Source organism: Giraffa tippelskirchi, chromosome 4 (genome assembly GCF_054371585.1).
Source record: "Giraffa tippelskirchi isolate mGirTip1 chromosome 4, T2T-mGirTip1v1.2.pri, whole genome shotgun sequence".
In the NCBI taxonomy this organism is placed as follows: Eukaryota; Metazoa; Chordata; class Mammalia; order Artiodactyla; family Giraffidae; genus Giraffa; species Giraffa tippelskirchi.
Window position 1 is genome coordinate 144832511 of NC_137278.1, and position 24537 is coordinate 144857047.

The 24537-nt window shown below is 37.1% G+C and overlaps 1 protein-coding gene and 1 long non-coding RNA gene across 17 annotated transcripts in view; one reads left to right on the forward strand and one right to left on the reverse strand.

The window, feature by feature from the left end:
* Positions 1–10412: 10412 nt before the first annotated feature.
* Positions 10413–24537, reverse strand: part of MDM2 (MDM2 proto-oncogene) — a 64623-nt gene continuing 50498 nt past the window's right edge. For 15 of the 16 annotated variants that reach the window (XM_081589808.1, XM_081589806.1, XM_081589819.1 and 12 more), the window contains 4 exons: positions 20447–20607; positions 17071–17226; positions 15982–16059; positions 10413–13778 (listed from right to left, as the gene is read on the reverse strand). In XM_081589808.1, coding sequence (XP_081445934.1) covers positions 13203–13778; positions 15982–16059; positions 17071–17226; positions 20447–20607 — 971 coding nt within the window. In that variant the 3' untranslated portion in view covers positions 10413–13202. The remainder of the gene's footprint in view (positions 13779–15981; positions 16060–17070; positions 17227–20446; positions 20608–24537) is intronic. The other variant, XM_081589823.1, reaches the window with a different exon arrangement.
* LOC145545386 (uncharacterized) lies at positions 13261–15837 on the forward strand. Its single transcript, XR_014082040.1, has 2 exons — positions 13261–14071; positions 15274–15837. It is a non-coding gene; the product is annotated as an uncharacterized LOC145545386 (long non-coding RNA).

Here is a 24537-nt window from a genome sequence, read left to right on the forward strand (position 1 = left end):
AAACCAGCTTGAACATCTGGAAGTTCACAGTTCATGTATTGCTGAAGCCTGGCTTGGAGAATTTTAAGTATTACTTTACTAGCTTGTGAGATGAGTGCAATTGTGCCTTAGGAAGCATCACTACGAATAAAGCTAGTGGAGGTGATGGAATTCCAGTTGAGCTATTTCAAATCCTGAAAAATGATGCTGTGAAAGTGCTGCACTCAATATGCCAGCAAATTTGGAAAACTCAGCAGTGGCCACAGGACTGGAAAAGGTCAGTTTTCATTCCTATCCCAAAGAAAGGCAACGCCAAAGAACGCTCAAACTACAACACAACTGCACTCATCTCACACATGGCAAACCAGTCCAGTATTCTTGCTGGAAGAAGCACAAGCTGGAATTAAGATTGCCAGTAGAGATATCAATAACCTGAGATATGCAGATGACACCACCCTTATGGCAGAAAGTGAAGAAGAACTAAAGAGCCTCTTGATGAAAGTGAAAGAGCAGAGTGAAGAAGTTGGCTTAGAGCTCAACATTCAGAAAACTAAGATCATGGCATCCGGTCCCATCATTTCATGGCAAACACATGGGGAAACAGTGGCAGACTTTATTTTGGGGGGCTCCAAAATCACTGCAGATGGTGACTGCAGCCATGAAATTAAGAGACTCTTACTCCTTGGAAGGAAAGTTAAGACCAACCTCAACAGCATATTAAAAAGCAGAGACATTATGCTTTGCCAACAAAGGTCTGTCTAGTCAAGGCTATGGTTTTTCCAGTAGTCATGTATGGATATGAGAGTTGGATGGTGAAGAAAGCTGAGCGCCGAAGAATTGATGCTTTTGAACTGTGGTGTTGGAGAAGACTCTTGAGTCCCTTGGACTGCAAGGAGATCCAACCAGTCCATCCTAAAGATCAGTCCTGAGTGTTCATTGAAAGGACTGATGTTGAAGCTGAAATTCCAATATTTTGGCCACCTGATGTGAAGACTTGACTCATTGGAAAAGACCCTGATGCTGGGAAAGATTGAAGGCAGGAGGAGAAGGGGATGACAGAGGATGAGATGGTTGGATGGCATCACTGACTCAATGGACATGAATTTGGGTAAACTCCTGGAGTTGATGATGGACAGGGAGACCTGGCGTGCTGCAGTCCATGGGGTCGCAAAGACTCGGACATGACTGAGCAACTGAACTGAACTGAACTGATGCTGAAGCTTCAATACATTGGCCACCTGATGCAAAGAGCTGACTAACTGAAAAGACCCTGATCCTGGGAAAAATCGAGGGCAAGAGAAGGGAGTGACAGAGAATAAAATAGTTAGATGGCATCACTGACTCAATGGACACGAGTTTGAGGAAACTCAGGGAGATAGTGATGGACAGAAAAGCCTGGAGTGCTGCATTTCATGGGGTCACAAAGAGTTGGACACAACTTAGTGACTGAAGAACATGGTTTTTCCAGCAGTCATGTATGGATGTGAGAGTTGGACCATAAAGAAGGCTGAGCACCGAAGAACTAATGATTTTAAATCATGGTGCTGGAGAAGACTTTTGAGAGTCCCATGGACAGCAAGGAGATCAAACCAGTCAATCCTAAAGGAAATCAACCCTGAATTAGCAACTTAGCGACTGAACAACAAATTTAAAAATAAAAAATCAGACTTAACAACTGAACAACAAAGCTAAAAACCTAAACTAAGTTATGCCAACAGCTAACCTTGGTTTGCCTTTGGGACCCACAATCTCCTGCTTTAAAGCCAGCTTCAAGACTCACGTCCCAGTGCTTAGACTCACTCAATATCAATAAACTCTTATTAAGCACCTGTATGTGTATCACAGGCAAGAAGACATTCTTGACCTCATGGAATTTAGGTTCACAGACAACACAGAGAAGTCACATGAAATTACAACAGCGCCTTTCATGCTGACAAGTGACAGGGTAGCTAATCCTAGTCCCATCCATGCCCTAGCTATATCCCTTTCAGATTGTTCAGAAGTACCACTTGTTGAGAAACTACTTAAGCCAGCCTGCCATATGGTAACACAAGTAAACAAGATAGGGAGACAACAGCATTTTGTGGCCCTACTAAATTGTGTCATTATTCTCAAGTTGGTCTTATTCCATGCCTTACAAGCTCCCAACTGAGTCATGCTGCCCATATATGTGTACTTCCATAGTGGGCAGGCATGGCCATTCCAAAAGCAGCAGCATATTCACACTAGTGCCTTTGATTACCCAAATAGATGATATTCAAATATAATTTTTAACAAAACTCATTATAATGGAGATGTGGCCAAAATAGACGAGGAAGACCCTGAGCTCACCTCCTCCCACAGGCATGCCAAAATTACAACAGGGAAACTATTGATGAGAAAAATTGGAAGACTAGCAGCAAATATCTTCAACCAAAGATATAGAGAAGGAACTGCAACAAGACACGTAAGAGGGCAGGTGATGCGATATAGCTAAAACTCATACCCCCAGGTGAATGACCCACAAATGGGAGGATAATTAAAGTTGCAGAGGTTCTCCCACAGAGTGAGTGGTCCAAGCCCCACAATGGGCTCCCCAGCCCAGAGAATCCTGCACCAGGATGGGCCCTTAGAACATCTGGCTTTAAAGACCAGCAGGGCTTACTTCTGGGAGAGCCAGAGGACTGTGGGAAATAGAGACCCCACTCTTCAAGATGCACACAAATTCCCATATACTCCAGGACTCAGGCCAGAAGCAGTAATTTGAAAGGAGTCAGATCTACCATCTGATCTTGGAGTCTCCTGGTGAGGCAGGAGGCAATTGCAGCTTGTCCTGGGGACACAGACACTGGCACAACTATCTTTGGGAGCTTGTTCTATCACATGAACACTGGTGCTGGCAAGTGCCATTTTGGAGTCCTCTCTCTAGCTTATTAGCCTCAGGATCCAGCCCCTTCTACCAGTCTGTTGGCCTCAGTATTGGGATGCCTCAGGCCAAGCAACTAACCAGGCAGAGAAACAGTCCCACCAACAACAGGCCTGCTGCCTTATGATCCCCTGAGCCCATAGTCAACCCAGGACCTGGCTATCTCTACCAGAGGGCTCAGACCCTGGTTGGGTCCACCAATGGGCACTACTCACAGAACCAAGCTCAACCATCAGTGAGTAGACCCAGGATCCTATGGGCACCACTCCACCTACCAGCAGGACAGAACACCAACTCTGGGACCCCCAGGACCCTGGGCTAAAGACCTCAGGTCCTGGATCTGCCTCCCAGTGAATCAGCATTAGACCCAAGACACTCTGGGCCTTGGCCTTGCCCACCAGCAAGCAGACACCAGATCTAGGACTACTTCAACCCTGCACCCTACCATATCAAGACCCAGCCCACCTACCAGTAGGCTTGCATCTGCCACAGGACCCCTTGGGCCCAAGCCTGCCCAGCAGCAGTCTAAAACCAGCTCTGGGACTCTCAGTCAGCTGGTCCACAATATGGCCCCACCTACCAGCAGAACACTACCAGCTCTAGGACTTTCAGGGCCTTGCAGCCAGAGACCTGGGAACCCAGTTCTGCCCACCAGTGAGTTGGCATTAACTCCAGCACTGTCTCCCTGCAAGACACCACCAGCCCCAGGAAGCCCCAATCCCACCCACCAACAGGCAGACACCAGCTCCAAGACACCTTGTAACCCTTAGCCAGCTGCCCCAGGATCCAGGCCCATTCATGCACCAGTGAGCCAACACCACAACTCAGACCTGGCAGCCAGCTATGCCAGCAACTGGCCCCACCCACAAGCAAGCCAACATTAGATCTGGGACACACTCACCCCCTTCATTCCCCACAACCCCCCACGCCACTTTGCTCACCCCATTGGTGGACTAGCTGGAGTCCAGGATCCCCCAAAGCTCCACAGCCAGCAGCCTTGTAATCCAGCCCCGCCCACCAGCAAATGAGAGCCTCTGCACAAGGCAAGGCCTGAAAACCAACTGGGCTTGGACCAGCCACGTCCATCAGATGGCCCACAGTAATCAGCCCACCACAACAGAAGAGTTCAGGCACAAATAGGGGGCACCCCTACAGCATACAGCCCTAGTCACCGGGTAACAATCACAATGATGTTCCATACCCGAGACAAAGTGCTATGGGTGAACAGAGCAAAACGTTAGACAGTTTTAACAAAGAATTATAAAATATAAAGAAGAGCCAGAGACGAAGAATATAATAACTGAAATAAAAAATACACTAGAAGGAATCAATAGTAGATTAGATGATAACAGAGGAATGGATCCACAAGCCAGAAGACAGCAGTGGGACTCACTGAAGCTGAAGAGAAAGAGCAAGCAAACAAAAAGAAATGAGGACACCAGTGTTCACAGCAGCACTATTTACAATAGCCAAGGTATGGAAGCAACCCAAGTGTCCATCAACAAATGGACAAATAAGATATGGTGTGTACACACACACACATATACACACAATGGAATACTACTTAGCCATAAAAGAGAATGAAACTCTGCTGTTTGCAACAACATGAATGAACATGAACCGTGTTATGTTTAGTAAAGCCAGTCAGAGAATACCAAATAATGTATGCTATCACTTATATGGGGAGTTTAAAAAATAAAACTTGTGAATATAACAAAAAGAAACATATATAGAAAACAAGCTAGTGTTTACCAGAGGGGTGAGGGGAAAAGGAAGAGGGGAGGGGCAAGAGAGGGGTAGAAGATTAACAGGTACAAACCACAATGTATAAAATAAGTTAGAAGGCTATATACAGAGAATGTAGCCAATATTTTGTAACTATAAATGGGACATAATCTTTGAAAATTGTGAGTCACCCTTCTATACCTGAAACTTACATTGTGCATCAACTATATTTCAATTTTAAAAAAAAGAAAGAAAATGAGTTTAAGAGACCTGAGGGAGAGCATCTATTGGAGCAGCATTCACATTACAAGAGTCTCAGAAGAGAGGAAGGGATAGAGAATCCATCTGAAGACATAATAGCTAAAAGCTTTTCTAAGCTAGGAAACAGACATCCAGGTCCAGGAAGCCAAGAGAGTCTCAAACTCAAAGAGGATCACACCAACACAAAAAATAAAGAATATTAAAGCAGCAAAGCAAAGGCAACTAGTTAAGTACAAGGGAACTCCCATAAGGCTATCAGCTGACTTTTCAGCAGAAATTCTGCAGGCAAAAAGGGAATGGTACAATATACTTAAAGTGATGAAAGGGAAACACACACACACACACACACACACAAACTTGGCAAGGCTTTCACTCAAATTTGATGGGAGAGATCAAACGTTTTACAGACAAGCAAAAGCTAAGAGTCCAGCTCCACCAAACCAGCTTACAAGAAATGTTAAACTTCCTAAGGGGGCAGGTTGGGGGGTCGGGGCACAACTAGAAAAATAAAAATTACAGAAGGAAAAAAAAATCTCACTGGTAAAGGCAAATTTATAAAGCAAGTGAGAAGAGTAAAAGACAAAATTATCAATAGTAAAACTGCCTATATCCACAATAAGTAGTTAGGGGATACAGAAAAAAAGATGTAAAATATGACATCAAAAACAGTAAACATGGGGGGAAACAGTTAGTAAAAATGCCAGAATTGTTAAAATGTATTTGAACCGAAGAGATCAGCAACTTAAAATAATCATAGATAGGTAGGTAGGTAGATAGATAACTTTATGGTAATCAGAAAACCAAAAACCTGTAACAGGTACACAGAAAAAAGAAAGGAATTAAAACATAACATTAAAGAGTCTTCAAATCACAAGGGAAGAGAATTAGGACTAAAAACTATAAAACCCTCAAACAATTAACAAAATGGCATTAAGTACATACCTATTAAAAATCACATTAAATGTAAATGAACTAAATGCTCCAATCAAAAGACACAGAATGGCTGAACAGATACAAAAACAATAGCAATACATATGCTGCCTGAGACTTGTTTCAAATCTGAAGTAACAGAAAGTAAGTAGATGGGAAAATAAGCATTCCATGAAAATGGGGGTAGGGGGGAAATGAGGTAGCAATACTTATATCAGAAAGAATAAGCTTGAAAATAAAGACTCTCACAAGAGACTAAGGACAACACATAATGATAAAGGGATAAACCTAAGAAGGCATTAATAATAATAAATGCATCGAACATAGGGGTACCTAAACACATAAAGCAACTATTAACAGACACAAAGGGAGAAACTGACAGTAATACAATACTAAGGGACTTATACTACACCACAAAACACGTTTCCATAAATTTAACAAAACTGAAATCATATCATCTTTTCTGACTACAATGTTATGAGACCAGAAAATAAATACAAGGGAAAAAAACTGCAAAAAAAAAACCAAAACACAAACATTCCAAAACAATGAACAAAATGGCTATAAGTACATACCAATCAGTAATCACATTAAATGTAAATGTGATGCTAAACAATATGCTACTAAACAATCAATGGATCACTGAAGATATCAACAAAAAAAGGAACTTAAAAATACTTGGAAATGGAAACAGAACAATCCAAAATCTATGGGATGCAGCAAAAGCAGTTCTAAGAGAAAAGTTTATAGTGCTACAAGCCTATCTCAGGAAAGAAAAAAAACCCTCAAATAAACAACCTATTCTTACACCTAAAAGAACTAGAAAAGGAGGAACAAATAAAACCCAAAGTGAGGGACTTCTCTCATGGTCCAGTGGCTAAGACTCTGAGCTCCCAATGCAGGGGACCCAAGTTCAATCCCTGGTCAGGGAACAAGATCTCACATGCTGCAACTAAGACCTGGTGCAGACAAAAAAAAAAAAAAACCAAAGTGAGCAGAAGGAAAGGAATTAAAAGATTAGAGCAGAAATAAAAGAGACAGAGATTTAAAAAACAATAGAGATTAATGAAACTAAGAGCTGGTTCTCTGAAAAGATAAAATTGATTAACCAGACTCAACAACAACAAAAGAGAGCCCAAATCAATAAAATCAGAAATGAAAAGGGGAAAGTTACAATTGACACCACAGAATTACAAAGGATCATAAGAGATTACAACAAATAATTATACACTGATAAATGGACAACCTCAAAGAAATGATCAATTCCTAGAAATGCACAATCTCCTCAGACTGAACTAAGAACAAATAAAAATGTGAACAAACCAGTTACCAGGAATAACACTGAATAAGTAATAAAACAACTTTCAGAAAACAGAGTTCAGGACCAGACTGCTTCACAGGTGAATTCTATCATCCAGAGAAGAGTTAACACCTATCCTTCTCAAACTATTTCAAAAAACTGTAGAGGAAGTAACATTTCCAAACTCATTCTACAAGACCAGTATCATCCTGCTACCAAAACCAAACAATGATAACACTAAAAAAGAAATTTACAGGTCAATATCACTGATGAACACACATGCAAAAATTCTTAACAAAATATTAGCAAACAGAATTCAACAACTCATTAAAAGGATCATACACCAAGATCAAATGTCATTTATCCCAGGGATGGACTAATATCTGCAAATTAATCAAAGGGATACACATTAACAAATTGAAGAACACAAATCATATGATCAACAAATGTAGAAAACTATGACAAAACTCAACATCTATTTATGATAGAAACTCAACAAAGTAGTATAGAGGGAACATACCTCAAAACAATAAAGGCCATCAATGACAAGCCCACAGCTAACATCATTCTCAATGGTGAAAAGGAGCAAGTATCTTCTCTAACATTAGGAAGAAGACAGTGATGCCCACTCCTGCCACTTTCATTCAAGATATTATTGGAAGTCCTAGTCATAGCAATCAGGTAGGAAAAAGAAATAGAATCCAAATTGCAAAAAAGTAAACTGTCACTGCTTACAGATGACATGATACTATACATAGAAAATGCTGGGAATTCCCTAGCGGTCTAGTGGTTAGGACTTGGAGGCCCTGGGTTGGATTCCTGGGCAGGGAACAAAGATCCTGCAAGTTGCATAGCACACCAAAGAAAATTCTCAAGACGCCAACAAAAACTACTATAGCTCAATGAGTTTGGTAAAGCTGCCAGAGACAAAAATCAATATACAAACATTTCTATACACCAACAATAAACCATCAGAAAGAGAAATTAAGAAACAATCCCATTTAAACAGCCATTTAAAACTGCATCAAAAGGAATAAAATATTTAAGACTAATGTAACTAAGGAGATTAAACGCCTGTACTGAGAAACTATAGGATGTTGATAAAAGAAACTGAAGATGATATAGACAAATGGAAAGATATACCACGTTCATGGACTGGAAGGATTTGTTAAAAAGACTATATGCTACTCAAGGAAATCTACAGATCAATTCAATCCTTATTAAAATATTAATGGTATTTTTCACAGAACTACAACTAATTATAAAACTTATATGAGAAAATACACACACATCACACACACACAAAATGGTATTTTTCATCGAAAACACACATACACAGACACCCTCAACAGCCAAAATGGTATTTTTCACTGAGAACACACACGCCCTGAACAGCCAAAACAGTCTTGAGAAAAAAGAAGAAAGCAGGGGACCTCACACTCCCTGGTTCAAACCAGGCTGTAATGCTACAGCCATCAGAACAGGATAGTACTGGCACAAAAACAGACACATAGGTCAATGGAACAGAATATAGAGCCCAGAAATATACCCACACTTATGGTCAATTAATCTATGACAAAGTGGCAAGGATATACAATGAGAAAAACACAAACACTTCAATAAGGGGTGTTGGGGGATTCCCTGGTGGTCTAGTGCTTAAGAATCTGCCTTGAAATGCAAGGGACACCAGTTTAATCCCTGCTCCAGGAAGATCCCACATGCTGCAAGGCAACTAAGTTTATACGCCACCAACTACTGAGGCTTCGAGCCATAGAGCCAGTGCTCAGCAACAAGAGAAGCCCTCGCACTATAACTAGAGAGCAGTCTGCTCTCGCCACAACTAGAGAAAGCCCATGTGCAGCAACCAAGACCCAGCAGAGCCAAAAATAAAATATTCTGAAAAAGCGGTGTTAGGAAATCTGGACAGCAACATGCACAAGAAACTGGCCTACTCTCTCACACCATTCACAAAAATAAATTCAAAACAGATTAAGGAGTGCAATAAAAAACAATCCTATTGAAAAATGGGCAGAGGATCTGAACAGATATTTCTCCAAAGATGACATACAGATGGCCAACAGGCACATGAAAAGATGCTCAACATCACTAATCAGGGAAATGAAAATCAAAATCACAATGAGATCCCACCTCTCACTTATCAGAATGGCTATTATCAAGACAGCAAATAACTGTTGGTGAGGTTGTGGAAAAAAGGGAATCCTTCCTTGTACTCTTGGTGGGCACATAAACTGGTGCGGCCACTACAGAAAACAGTATGGAGCTTCCTCAAAAAAACTAAAGATACAGCTACCATATCATCCAACAACTCCACTCCAGGTATGTACCTCGAAAAACCAAAAGCACTAATTCAAAAATTCACATGCACTTCAATGTTCGCAGCACTATTTACAACAGCAAAGATATGAAAGCAACCCAAGTATTCATCAATGCACAATGAATAAAGATGTCGAGATGTAGCACACACACAGTACAAGACTAGCCATAAAAAAGTAAAAACTCTTGCTATCTGCAACAATATGGATGAACCTAGAGGGTATTATGCAAAGTGAAGTTAAGTCAGAGAAGACAAACACTACATGCTTTCATTATATGTGGAATCTAAAAAATGAACACAACAAATCAGAAAGGGGTGGTTGCCACAGAGAGATCAAAGGAGGAAAGAAATAAGTGAGGGACATTAAGTACAAATGTTTAGTTGCAAAGTAAATGACTCATGGTGTGAAATGTACAGTGTATGATTAACAGGCAGTAACTATGTAACATCTTTATATAGTAACATATCATAATAAGACATTGTGTTCATTTGAAAATGTATAGAATACCACATCACTCTGTTGTATAACAGGAACTAACACAGTATTGTAGGTCTTTATATTTCAAAAAAAAACAAACAGAAAAAGATTTGTGGTTATCAGGTGGGGAGTTGGGGGAGGGGAAATGGATGAAGGCAATAAAAACGTACAAACTTCCAGTTGTAAGTACTAAAGACATAATGTACAATATGATAAATGCAATTAACACTGTTGTATGTTCTACATGAAAGTTAAAGAGAATAAACCCTGAGTTCTCATCACAAGAAAAAAAATTTTGTCATTATAATTTATCTATTTAAAATAATGGCTGTTCACTAAACTTGCTGTAATAATCATTTAATGCTATTAATGTCAAACCATTATGCTGTAACATCTTACGGCAGAGTACTGTCCATTATATCTCAATAAAACTGGAATAAAAAACTCATTATGGGAAAACTGCTTATAAGATCCAATAACCTCATTTTTTAAACAATTCTTAAAGCACCAAGAACACCTTTTATTTGTAAATCAATAAATACATATGATACATCAAAATATTTAGACAATCAAGAGTGCATTAGTAATCCATGTGTATGTTGAATGAAACTATTTGTGGCTAGTTTGAATGTTTTGTAAATAGTATAATTATTGAGTAATACATCCCAAATGTACAGCTGTCCCTCAGTATCCATAGGGGATTGGTTCTAAGATTCCCTCCGATCCCTGGGATACCAAAATCTGAAGATGCTCAAGTCCCTTATATAAAATGCTATGGTTTTGCACATAACCTTTGCAAAAGTTCTCCTTCTCCCACGTACTTTTAAATCTCAAGATTACTTATATTACCTAATATAACACAAATGCTATTTAGCTGAGAGTGTACAACAAATTCAAGTTTTCTTTTTGAAACTTGACGGAATCTTCTTCCTATTTCCAAACCAAGTTAAATTCATGGATGTGGAACTCACAGCTACGGAGAAGACTATACGGTGTTTATAATCTATTTTTTTTCTCCTCAGAGATCAATTCTACTTAGTTCTAGCTTAAGTATTATAAACCCCAAATTAAGCTTTACTCTATTTGAGGAACACTCTTCCACTAAAGTACTGATCCATTCAGCCATTACCTACCTATCTATACATGAGTAAGTTGTATACGGGTGCGTGGGGAGGTTATTTTTTAAAGTTATTAGCATGGTCTGTAACTGGCACACAAACTTGCTATACAAAATTATCCCTCAGTTCTATCCTAAACTCATAGTTCAGTTGATTTTATGATCCTCACTTGAGTATGTACAACTGTCATATATAGGAGAAAAACACTTGGACCTTGTAAATCAAAGTTACTTTCACTATTTTGTTGGAGATTTAATATAAATCAAGATGTTAATCTATACAGTTTGAGAGTTATTTTAGAATTTTATGTTGTCAGTCTTAAAATAATGTATAATTTTTGGACAATTTAGAGAAGTTATGACATTTTCAGCTAGTATAACAAACAAGTCTTCTGTTTATTCTACCCCTTGACCCTATCAAAGAGACTGGAGAATGAGAAATATTTAAGTGCTACTTATGTAGCACCAATATTTATCTAGAAAGAGTACAGTAAGTCCTCTACATACAAACAAGTTCTGTTCTAAGAGCACATTTGTTAAGTCCAATATGTTCCTTAGTTCAACCTAGTTAGCGTAGGTATGCGACTAACAGAATCGGTTCCATGGTTCAGTTGAGTTCAGTTGCTCAGTCGTGTCCGACTCTTTGCATGGTACTACTATATTGTAATAGGTTTATAACATTTTTCACACAAATAATACATAAAAAACACAACAAATAAAATACTTTCTATCTTACAGAAGAGTACCTTAAAAAAATACAGTAGTACATTATAGTGGTACAATTCAGCTGGTACACAGGGACTGGCATCAAGTGAATAGGCAAGAAGAGTTACTGACTGGAGGGAGAAGGGGTGGGAGACGGTCGAGCTGAAGGATGGTCAGCAACAGGAGACAGAAGCAAGCTGCAATTTCATTCATGCCTGACGTTGATGGCACAGGTTCTGGTTCCTTACTAGATTCAATCTGTCTACCCTCTTGGAAAAACGATCCGGGGATGTCTGGGTGGTAGCTGTTTTCTCTCATAAAATGACAAGGTAACGCTGGACTGCGTTCTGAACGGCTGCTGTGACCTTCTTGTTTCATGTACTGTTCTGCATTTAGCTCCTGTGTCTCAAAAACGAACGGTGCCTCCTCAAAGAAAATCCCCGTGCCATTTCCTGTGTTGTGAACCTCTGGTTCTTCAACTACTTTTTCCTCATCAGTCCACTCGCTCAACTGTTTTCACTTTTGTGTCCACTGTTACCACTTGGTGCTTCTTTTTTTTTGTTCTTGGCTATATGAAACTTTGAGTATTTTATTTATTTTCATAGTTTTACAGTATTGGTAAAAATAATGACCATTATAAATAAGTATAAAATGGAAGCTGATGAAAAAATAACCCCAAGTCTTCCTTGACTCCCACCCTCACAACAAAAAACTAGCCAGTATATCGCAGATATTCTTTTCCCACATTCTCTTTAGGCATATATTCACTTTGTAGTGCTGGATGGTTTAGTCGCTAAGTCATGTCTGACTCTTGCGACTTCACGGACTGTAGCCTGTCAGGCTCCTCTGTCCATGGGGTTTTCCAGACAAGATTACTGGAGTGGGTTGCCATTTCCTTCTTCTCACTTGACAGCTACATCACCCCGGCTTTTACACTTGCTTCTGGACATCCTGAGCTTGAAATAGAAAATACTGTACTATTGTAGCCTCCATAGTAGTGTACAGTATAAAAAAGCACCAGCTGCAGAGGATGCACACATGTGATGATGTACAAAGGGCACGTGGACTTAGTGGCTGAGTATGAAATGCTTGTTTGCATCTTTGAAAGTTCGCAACTTAAAGGCTGCAAATCATCATACGTAGGAAAGTTAATGTATTTTAAGCATCTCTGAAAGACTATAGAAACGAAGGATTGGAAGGTTTAAGAGTATCTAAAATTTAAATATTAAATCTTTCACAGAAACTTTTTTTTTACATGAAAGGTACTAAATCCAATCTAAATTACACTGAAAGCCAAATATAAAATAGCAACAGAATAGGCATTTTCCTAAAAGGCATAATCACTACTGGGAGAAATCTACATATAAGGTATTTTCTTGCTTTGATACAGCTAAAAAAATAAAAATAAATTTCATGTCTAAATTTCTAGGCTTATAACATATAATTCTGTTTTTACAGGTAGTTCAACTAGGGGAAATAAGTTAGCACAATCATTTGAATTGGTTGCCTACATACTGGACAGGGCTTATTCCTTTTTTTTAACTTCTTTGCACATGTAAAGCATGCCATAAGATGTCCTGTTTTGCCATGGACGATGCAACCATTTTTAGGTCGACCCTGGCAAATTACACAAGGTTCAATGGCATTAAGGGGAAAACTAGACTCCATACTTTCTTCTTTGTCTTGTGTTTCTTCTCTCTCAAACTCTTTGACATCTTCTTGGCTACTATAAATGATGCTATTAGAAGTCGATGGCTGAGAATAGTCCTCACTTTCTTGGGATAGAGAGGCTTGTGTGATTTTATCATCATTTTCTTCAACACAGGATTCTCTGGAATCATTCACCGTAGATTTCTTACAGTCAGGGACATCAAAGCCCTCTTCTTCTTGCATCAAGTCTCCTAGTTTGGCTTTCTCAGACATATTCCCTTTATCTTTTCCTTTATCTTCAGGAAGCCAATTTTCACGAAGGGCCCAACATCTGTTGCAATGAGGTGGAAGAGGAGGATTCATTTCATTGCATGACGTACACTTCCAATAGTCCTTCAAGGAAACAAGAGAGTTAGCTTCTATAACCCTTCAATAACCAATCCAGCAATGCTAGCAACTTGTTCAATATGGCTAAGGCAAAATGTTTACCATACAACTCAAATTTCAGTATTTCATGTTTTATATAAAACAATAAGTCTTTCCTCAAACATGATCTTGTAAATACCTATTTTTTCCAGCCAAACTATGCTGAAAAATTCTAAAATGAAAAATGTATTCACCATGACCTGTAACATGTACCTATAAAGTTACAGATACGGTTGGTTCATTTAAGTTTGTGTGTATGTGTGCTCAGTCGTGTCTGACTCTGCAAGCCCATGGACTACTGCTCATCAGGCTCCTCTGTCCATGGGATTTACAAGGCAAGAATACTGGAGTGGGTTGCCATTTTCTCTTCCAGGGGGTCTTCCTGACCCAGGGATCAATCTCCCATCTCCTGTACTGGCAGGAGCCACCTGGGAATCCCTAAGAAATGGATATACAGTGTGTGTGCGCTCACTCGTGTCCAACTCACTGTGACCCCATGGACTGTATGTAGGCCACCAGACTCCTCTGTCCAGTTTTCCAGGTAAGAATACTGGAGCAAGTTGCCATTTTCTACTTCAGGGGATCTTACCAACCCAGGGATCAAACCCACATTTCTTGCATCTCCTGCACTGGCAGGCATATTCTTTACCACTGCACCACCTCATTTAGTTTAAGCCAAGTGCTATGCTATGGGATCTTCTCTGTAGAGGCCTGTACCCAACTCTACTCCCTTAAAAGCTCAAATCTGATACCTTGCCCAGAGTTCACCAAATCAATCTAGACAAAACTATTATCCAGTTTGCCATTGACTAAATCTCTTTTAGAAGTTCTATAAAACCAGGGCTCAAATGAGTGTTCCCTAATTTCACCCACAAAGGAAATGCTAAATGTTCTCGGCAATCACCACCAGCTAAACTCTGCCATCCTTGCCACTAGCCAAAATGCATGCCCTTACTTGTCTATACTTTTCTGGATTCTCATCTCTGTTAACTGCTCACTGCTTCATCCTTATTTCAACTTTATTTCCCAAATCTTTCCACCTATGATGCAACTGGGGTAACGAACTCCTCCACATCACAAGCCTCTTCACTGAACTATCCTTATCTCCCTGCCTTAACAGGAGCATTGTTCTTGCTTGAAACACTATCCATGTAAAACTTGCCATAGAAGTCCCGTTTATCTTGCCACGAATAATTATAACTTTTTAAGTTGCCTGACAAATGACATAAGATATTAGCAATAAAGGTTGAGACCAATCATCCTCCCAACATTGGTCTTTCAAGTTGTAAAAGCACAGCTCTACTAAATGATAAAACCAAAGACAAAGATCTTGTAATACGGGAGGAAGGAAATGGCAACCCACTCCAGTATTCTTGCCTAGAAAATCCCATGGATAGAGAAGACTGGGGGGCTACAGTCCATGCGGTCGCAAAGAGTCGGACACGACTGAGCACACACTCAGTGGACGAAAGTGCTTTAAGAGTTCAATAAATTGTAAGACCTATGTCTAAAATATGTAATTCAACCTCACATCAAATGAGTCAATTAGTTACTTGAATTATTTTCTAATACAGTGTAGTATTTTCCTAAAATTTTACAATTTCTCTTTCGCTTTAACTGAATAATTAATAATTGTTTCTATCTCAGAAAAAATGAGACTTCCTACCTAAATATAATACAAGGCAATATTAAAAACAAAAATTAAACAATATTTAATTTAAAAAATACACATTCAATACCTCAGGAACTCTGACGCATAATATAAACGTTTTAAGTCCAAATTTCTTTAATAGAAAATCCTGTATTTTCTAATACAAATTAATATGAAAATATTTATATTTGGTAAGACTGGCAAAATGTGGGTAAATGTTAGAACTGAACGATAAGTACAAAGGAGATTCACTGTACTATTCTCTATGCTATACTCAGAATCTTCCATAATACAGTTCTTTAAAAGTTCAAATTCCAGCACAAAAAAAAACTAAAAAAAATAGCAACAGATTCCAACCCAATAAAAGAACAAAAATACTTCAAAAGTCATTAAAACTTCACAATTTTAACTTTATAAAAATTATCTCATGTCAAGAAGTAGGAGACTAGATATTTTTTTTCTAATCTTGATCTCAATGCTATTTTTTTGATTCCTTGAAAAAAATAAATGTATACTTACAGCTAAGGAAATTTCAGGATCTTCTTCAAATGAATCTGTATCACTCTCGCCTGCCTGATACACAGTAACTCGATATACCTAAAACAAACAAAACAACATTAGCATCGATTCATCACCTTTCTTCTTCAACCAGAAGACCTATCAGTGGTAAGCCCTAAACAAACAATATGTACTACAGTCATCCCTCCGTATCTGTGGGGAGACTGGTTCCAGGACCCTCTGAGGATACTTAAATCTGCAGATACCTAAGTCCCTTGTGTAAGACTCTGCACAGTATTTGCATACAACCTATGCACATCCTCCTCTATAATTCAATCATTTCTAGATTGTTTATAATACTTAATACAATGTAAATATTATGTAAAAAGTTGTAAATGCAACATGAATGCTATGTAAACAGTTGATGGCTCACAGCAAATTCAAGTTTTGCATTTTGAAACTTTCTGGAAATCTTTTTTTTAACTTGAATATTTCCAAGCTGCACTTGGTTGAATCTGCAGATGTGCAACCTGTGGTCCAACTGTGTTATATGTGAGAAATCTGAGACAAAGGTCACATGGAATGAGTGAATATAAAGGGAGAGAAATAGAGGACAATAAAATCCTCACCCACTATGGTAAAAAGTCAACACAGAGGATGTTTAAAATGAATAAAGTAAAAAATTCAATACAAGCAGTTTTGTTTTATAAACATGCAGGTATTAAATAACAGTGAAATAGCTAGAAATGTTCAAGCTGGTCATTTCTAGGAAACAGTTCTGGTGGTAGTATGCAACTTTAATTGTATGCTTTATTTTTATAAAAAGTAAATTAACAGTGAAAAAAAGAGAACTGAATTAATTTTAAAACGAGCAAACTATTATAATGCTCATTAAGGCCTACTGACTTCTCGACACTGTATTTTTAAAAATATAAATAAGACAACAAGGAATTATAAAGCCTCAAGTCCACAAACCAATGTTCTAGTTTGAATAAACCAAGAGTCAAAAATTGTGATGTGAAATCTGATAACATTATTTCAATCTCAGTTAATGAATATGGAACGTATATAAGAATTTTAGAATATAATCAGAGAAAAGAAAAAAACTACCTCATCATCTTCATCTGAGAGTTCTTGTCCTTCTTCACTAAGGCTATAATCTTCTGAATCAAGAGACTCAACTTCAAATTCTACACTGAATTGATCTGAAACTGAATCCTGATCCAACCAATCACCTGAATGTTCACTTACACCAGCATCCAGATCCTAAAATCAGGGGCAAAACAAGATGACTTAATGGACATTACCTGTAACAGCTTCTTAACTCACCCTCTGTGCACCTAATTTCCCCTCAGTCCCATTCTACACACGGACACTAGGTTAAGCTTCTGAGTTACGACTAGATAAATATTTTCTCTGTTCAAAACTCCATTTAAGAAAAAGGCCAAATTCCCTTGGCATTCAAGGTACATACAGTAACATCTATATTAACATTTTCATATTTTCTCCAACTAAACATCCTGCCTCCCCTTCACTAAATATGAAAAATTAGCCAGATTCAGATTGTTTTCTAAACCAAACTTCAACTTCCACACAATTCCTCCTTAACTGGAGTAACTTGAGTTTTCAAATCCTGGTCATTCTTTTTTGCCAAAGGCTTTGTCAATACTGTAACCAAAAAATACACTCCCACCTTTAATATCTGTGCTACTCATATATTAGTATATTTTCACACAAATTATACAAAACATAATTTTAATGCATGTTTCTTATCTGAATTACACATACTTTAAGAGTTAAGACAATTTCTAATCATCTTTATATCTTCATGCTAGTAGTTATAACACATACAATAATTATGATTTATATTTAATGAACTTTGAGAATTTCTTTGGAAGAGTTTTCATATATAATTTTTAAAATTTATTTAAAAAATTTTGTATCTGCTCATGTGATTCCTATTTTAAAACTCTGATTAACAGTATAAGAAACTAAGACCTTCAGTCCTGTAATATTTGCCATCAGTGGCTAAAGGTAAGAACATACATAAAGCAGAAGGCTAGAAACAGAAAAGTACTTTGGTCTAGTAGTCAGGATACATACATTCTTATTTTAGATTTGTCACTAAGTACCTTTAAGCTTAGACACATTCAGTTTGTAAAGGCCACAATGATTTCATCCATGAAACATGAGTTTGGATTAAATGATCACTAATATTTCATCATTTATAAAAACAAGGTATATTATTTTATAACCACTAAGGTCAAAAGACTAAAATATTTTAAATCATGATGTTAGGAAAACAGTGGTAAAAGTAACATTCGAATTGCAGTTCCAATTTCTACAAAAAAGGGGGGGGTGCTCTATTAACAATCACACTAAAATCGTAAGTAAAATCAGAATACAGTAACTATCCATCCTTTCACAGAAAAAGGTGGCCCAAGCCTACCTAGGAGGTCTATGAAGAAAGCAAAATTTAAGGTAGTTTTCAAAAGTTTCACCTGACGATCAAAAAAGAAAAACCTAGAAACTTTTAAACACTGTATTTAAAAAGCATCAGACAGCCTTGATCTGGAAAAATATTAACATCTGTTTTTCTGAATTTCGATTGTGACAATTATTAGTTATGCGATCTAAAGTTATTTGAAACCCCCAAGTCTTAGTATTCCCATCTATAAATGGAGTTTGAGGCTGCTGAGGTGACAAAATATGGTAATTGCCTAGTACACAGCCTAGAATATAGCCTTAGTTCCAATATATTGAACCCAAAGGAAAGAAAAGATGAGAGGCAAAGGCACTTTTCTTTAGCTCCCTTCACAAACTGATGAATGACAACACCAGACAACCACCTCATGTGAGATAAACTAAAATGAAGAGGGAAAGAAAAAAAAAAATCAACCCAACCAAAAGCTTTCACAACTCGGGACTTTACCTGAAAAACAACACAACTTTATTTTAATAAAGAGGATTTTTAGAAGAGAGCATAGAATAGGTCTAACAAAAAAAAAATACCCTCTACACTGCTTTGGTTACAAGGCAGTATTCCAGGTAGAATGAACAAGAACTTTTAATATCACTTAGCTAGAATTCTGAAACAACTTTAACAAAGACTGTAAGTTTAAATGGGACATAGTTATTGTATTAAAACCATCTGTAAAGAATAAAATTATCCAAACACGAAGTTCTTGACACATCAAGTATGATTTAAATGAGTCAAGTGAAGTCGCTCAGTCATGTCCGACTCTTTGCGACCCCATGGACTATAGCCTACCAGGCTCCTTGGTCCATGGGACTTTCCAGGCATGAATACTGGAGCAGGTTGCCATTTCCTTCTCCAGGGGATCTTTCTGACCCAGGGATCGAACACGGTCTCCTGCATTGTAGGCAGACGCTTTACCGTCTGAGCTATCAGGGTGGATTCAATTTTTAAAATCACACATATTTGCTCTCAAGAACCTATTTTTTCCCTCACAGCATTTATTGACTGTTTAAATTATTTGTTTGATTGCTGATGACCTATCTCCAACCTTGACTACCACTGTATTATTACTGCCAAAAGGAACCTGGCACAGAAAAGGCACAAATATCTACTGAATGAAGAACTTGCTCTTGGAGGAGAGCTCATCATGCCATCTAGTGGCCTATACAAGTAACAGCTCTATTCAATATTAAATCGAGAGGGTGCTCTCTATCAACAAAATCCCTGCTTTAGAAGAAAAAAATGCAAAGATAATAAAGTAACAAGAATACATAAAAAGAACATGGTTACTATCATAATTGGTTCAGTCCTTTACATATTCTAGAAAACTATAAAATGATCACTAAAATACAGAATGGCCATGAGACATTGCCAAATCACAAATAAAAATTCCAATTTTAATTTCATTTTAAAGACAAATGTTTAATGACAAGAAAATATTCCATTTGTTAAGTGTTCTTGTTGGCAAAAACTTCCTTAAAAACCTTCCTTCAGTGGTATCTTAAAAACATTAATGCTGGCTAATACTTTGGAATTATTCTATCAGTAATCAAAAAGTACTGATATTTTCCCATCATCCATGCAATAATATACAAATATTTCATGGCCTTAGTAAATACTTTCCCTGATGTCTAGACCTACATATGGCAAATGTGAAGATCAGATTACAGCTGAGAGCTGTAATAAGGTATTTTTACTATAAATATTCAAGACAAAATTGTTTAGAATTCTAAGATTATCTTTGGTGCGGTGGCCCACAAAGATTCTCCAATATGTAGGGCGACGTTAGTAACTATTAACATTGGTACGAATTTTACCAACACACTCCAGTGCAACTCCATTATCTTCCACCCTTTTCGCCAAACCTGGGTTAGGAGTTGGGAAGATCTATAGTTTCATTTGAAAGAAAAAAAATTTATCAAGTGTATAGCAGCAATCATATGTCATACATGTACGTTCTGTCTGAATGCCTATTAGGAATGCCAGAACTAGACTTTAGAGGATTACCGGATTTGATGGAGTTCCTGTCGATTCACTGCTACTGCTTCTTTCACAACATATCTCCCTTATTACACACAGAGCAAGGCTTTCATCAAAGGAAAGGGAAATATTATCAGATTTGTGGCGCTTTCTCTGTCGTTCACCAGGTAATTCATCTGAATTTTCTTCTGAATATGTAAAGAAAAACAATTAAATTGCTATACTGTAATTTATTTAAAAATTGAGCTGTCTTAAGTTACCTATCTGTACTAAAACTGTTTCAATGAAATTAAACAGAAAAATAATGAATGCTTCAAAAGTCAACACTTTTACTGGATATGTCCAATTGATGGCAGAACACTACACTTGTAAAGCTTGTTTCAGAACTTTATCCAGTCACAATTAATTTACTCCATCTAGAGTTTTTACTAACCAGTCTTAGGATTTTTCTGTCAAACTTTAAAAGATTTCAAAATTATTTAATTTACTTAGAAGGTATTCTTAATGTTTCAGTTTCCTTAGTACCCCGTATTTTTAACAAGAATCAAAATTAGCAAAATTGGTCCATTTATTATTTATCTGGCCACATGGCTTATTTATTTATTCATTGGGCCAGGTGGCATGCACGACCTTAGTTCCTTGACCAGGAATCGAACCTGTACTCCCCACAGTGGAAGCACATAGTCTTAATCATTGGACCACCAAGAAAGTCCCTGATCCATTTTATTTTAAATAAGAAATTATCTCTGACTTAAAATCAGAATGTTACCAAATCTGTCAGGAATATGAGAGTCCTACCTCATACCAGACATAAAAATAAATTCCAAGTGGGTTAAAAACCAAACACAAAGAACAAAACCATCCAACTATTTTTATATAAGAATGGGAAGGGTGGGAAAGTATAACACTACAAAGCCCTCAAGAAAAAGATTATCAAGATTAGGTTATGTTAATTAAAACTTAATGACAATATAAAATACAATAAATAAAAGTGAAAAGGTACTGTCAGACTAAAAAAGAACTGCAATATATATTAGGAAATGGTTAATATCCATTTACACAAAGTCCTCCTGCCAATCAAGTAAAAGAAAAAGTTTTAAAAAAGTCAAAGGACAGTTCAATTCATAAAATACAAATGACTAATAAACATGAAAAAATGGCTTAACTTCTAGTGATCAAAGAAATGCAAATTGAAATGAGATACCATTTTCCACCCATGGGAATGACAAAAACCAAAATGAGAAACAGTCTCAAGAGATTTGGGGAAAGGACTTTTTATACACTACTAGTAAAAATCCAAAACAGTGTAACATTTTATTGGCAGTTTCTCTATCGTAGATAAATACCTGCACAATCATTTAAAAATACATGTGCAAGGGTGCTCACTACAGCCTTACATGTTAAGTATCTAAAAGGGTTATGAGATTTAATAAAATATAATTGTAATCTGTATGGCTGAAACAGGTACAACTCACACCTCTGCTCATTCCATTTTCCTCTCTTGACCTTCCTGGTCAGAAGTAATCTCTTTTTCCTCTGAATTCCCAAAACACATTTATATCCTCTAAGATCACAAGTTTCTGATATAAGTTCTTAATCATGTTTATACTCTACATTAGAAAAGGTGACCTTGACTGAAAGATGTGGGCTAGAAGGCTAAAATCATGCTGTTGATCCATATTTTTTCAAAGTCCAGAATATTTTTTTTAACTCTATTAAAAAATAACCTTTGGTGCTTTTTCTGATTATCAAAGTATTATATTACTTATTGTAGAAATCTCTTAAGAAACAGAAATTTAAAAGTAAATCATCTATAATATTACTATTGAGATAACTATTAACACTTTAGTAATTTTCCAGCTGTCATTTAAAAAATTTACTTCTTCTTAAACATACCTATATCACACTGTATGTATAATTCAGGATTGTTTTCTAATTTTTTTTGGCTGCACTGCATGGCTTGCAGAATCTCAGTTTCCCAACCAGTGATCCAACTCAGGCCCTAGCAATGAAAGCATCAACTCCTCACCACTAAAAAAGAACTGCAGAACCACTAAAAAAGGACCGCCAGGAGTTGTTTTCTCTTAAATATTCTTTTACATTATTTTTAATGCCTGAGAATATGGTGTCCATAATGTACGTTCATCGTAACTGAACTATTTAGTCCACAAATCTGAGCACTGGCTTCTGTCTGGCACAATGCTAGGCAGTGGGTGTAAAAATGAAGTCACCCATCACCCCTACCACCAGAGGAGGTTTACATTCAAACATCAAGGCAACCAAAATACAACCATTTACAAGCTATAATGAGTGTTATGAAGGAAACAAGCAGGGTACGAAGGAAAAGAGTAACAAAAAGGGATCTACTTTTCTGGGTGGTTAGAGGCAGCCTCTCTGAAAAAGTAATAATTAAGCAAAAATTGAAAAATGAAGAGTTGGTCTTGCAAGTCTGAGATAGAAGAATTCCTGCAGGAAAAAAATTAGGTGCAAGCAGGAAAGAATTCTGATTTGTTTGAGAACCAAACAATCAATGTAGCTGAAACACAGTGAAGGTGGGGGAAAGGCCAAAAACCTATAAAATAGATCAGGCCTTGCAAGCCAATGTAAAACTATGGGTTTTATTTGAAGGTTAATAGCTTCAAAATAGCTAAAGGGGATCTGGCATAACACAATCCAGTTTACCTTTTATGATCCCTTTTTGGTACTATGGTAAAGGACAGAAGAAGCAGTAAATAGAAACAGAAAATCAGAAGCTGCTGCAGTGGTCCAGGTTAAGAGATGACAATGGCCTGGACTAGAGTGATGATATTCTCTGGCATCATGTATGTTTTCAACCATGCATAATGCTTTAATTAATATCTCTACATATAATCTTTGAATTTCTGACTATGTCCTTAGGAGAGATTCCTAGAAGTGGAGTTAACCATGATAATGTTAAGGATGCCAAGCCTTTCTATAATTCATAAAGGCTAACCAACTTATACTGACTGATGCACCACCGGTGTATTAGTGTCAACACGTAAGTTGGCAAGAATTAAAAAAAAAATTACCTTTGCTAATTTGAAAGACCAGAAAAGATATCTTTTTTGCATTTTTTTGTTGTCTATTGCAAAGAAGATGTCTTTTCTGGTCTTTCAAATTAGCAAAGACCAGAAAAGACATCTTGTTTTGCATTTTTTTGTTGTCTATTGCAAAAAAGATGTCTTTCCTGGTCTTTCAAATTAGCAAAGACCAGAAAAGACATCTTGTTTTGCATTTTTTTTGTTGTCTATTGCAAAAAAGATGTCTTTTCTGGTCTTTCAAATTAGCAAAGATTATTTTTTTTTAATTCTTGCCAACTTACGTGTTGACACTAATACACCGGTGGTGCATCAGTCAGTATAAGTTGGTTAGCCTTTATGAATTATAAAAAGGCTTGGCATCCTTAACATTATCATGGTTAACTCCACTTCTAGGAATCTCTCCTAAGGATACAGTCAGAAATTCAAAGATTATATGTAGAAATAAATCACTAAAATCTACCCCTCCTCATATTTATTAGTCATTTTATTTACTATGAAATTTGCAATTTGGATTTTTAATACTTATTGATTTTTGGAAAATTTTAATACAATAAAAATATTAACACTTGAATTTTAAAAGTGAATCTATTTCAGTATGTTTTAATTTTTAATTTATCTTTTAAATTTATTTAGTATTCATTTTGGCATAATGTACAGATGTAACTTGATTCCCATTGAACCCCACCCCCAAATAACTAACCATTTGTTCTAGTCCTATGTATTTAGTAAGACATCCTCTGCACTTTCTGCCCTTCGCCCTCATGTACAAAATTCTACCCTGAGTTTATCTGTATTACTTCACTGATCTGCTAAATTCTTTTTTTTCACTTGAAATATACAGTTTTAGTTATTATGACTTTCACTGGGTAACAGCCTCCTCCCTCTACTCTTTTCTCTGTTAAAAATGTTCTCAGCTATTTTCTTTGCCTCGTCTTCATTTCTAAGATGCTACTTTCTATTTTTAAACTCATTACTATGTTTTATTTATTAGAAAAACAAATACTTTAACTGTTAAGGTGACTAAGAATGATGACTAAAACAAAGTTTAAATCCTCG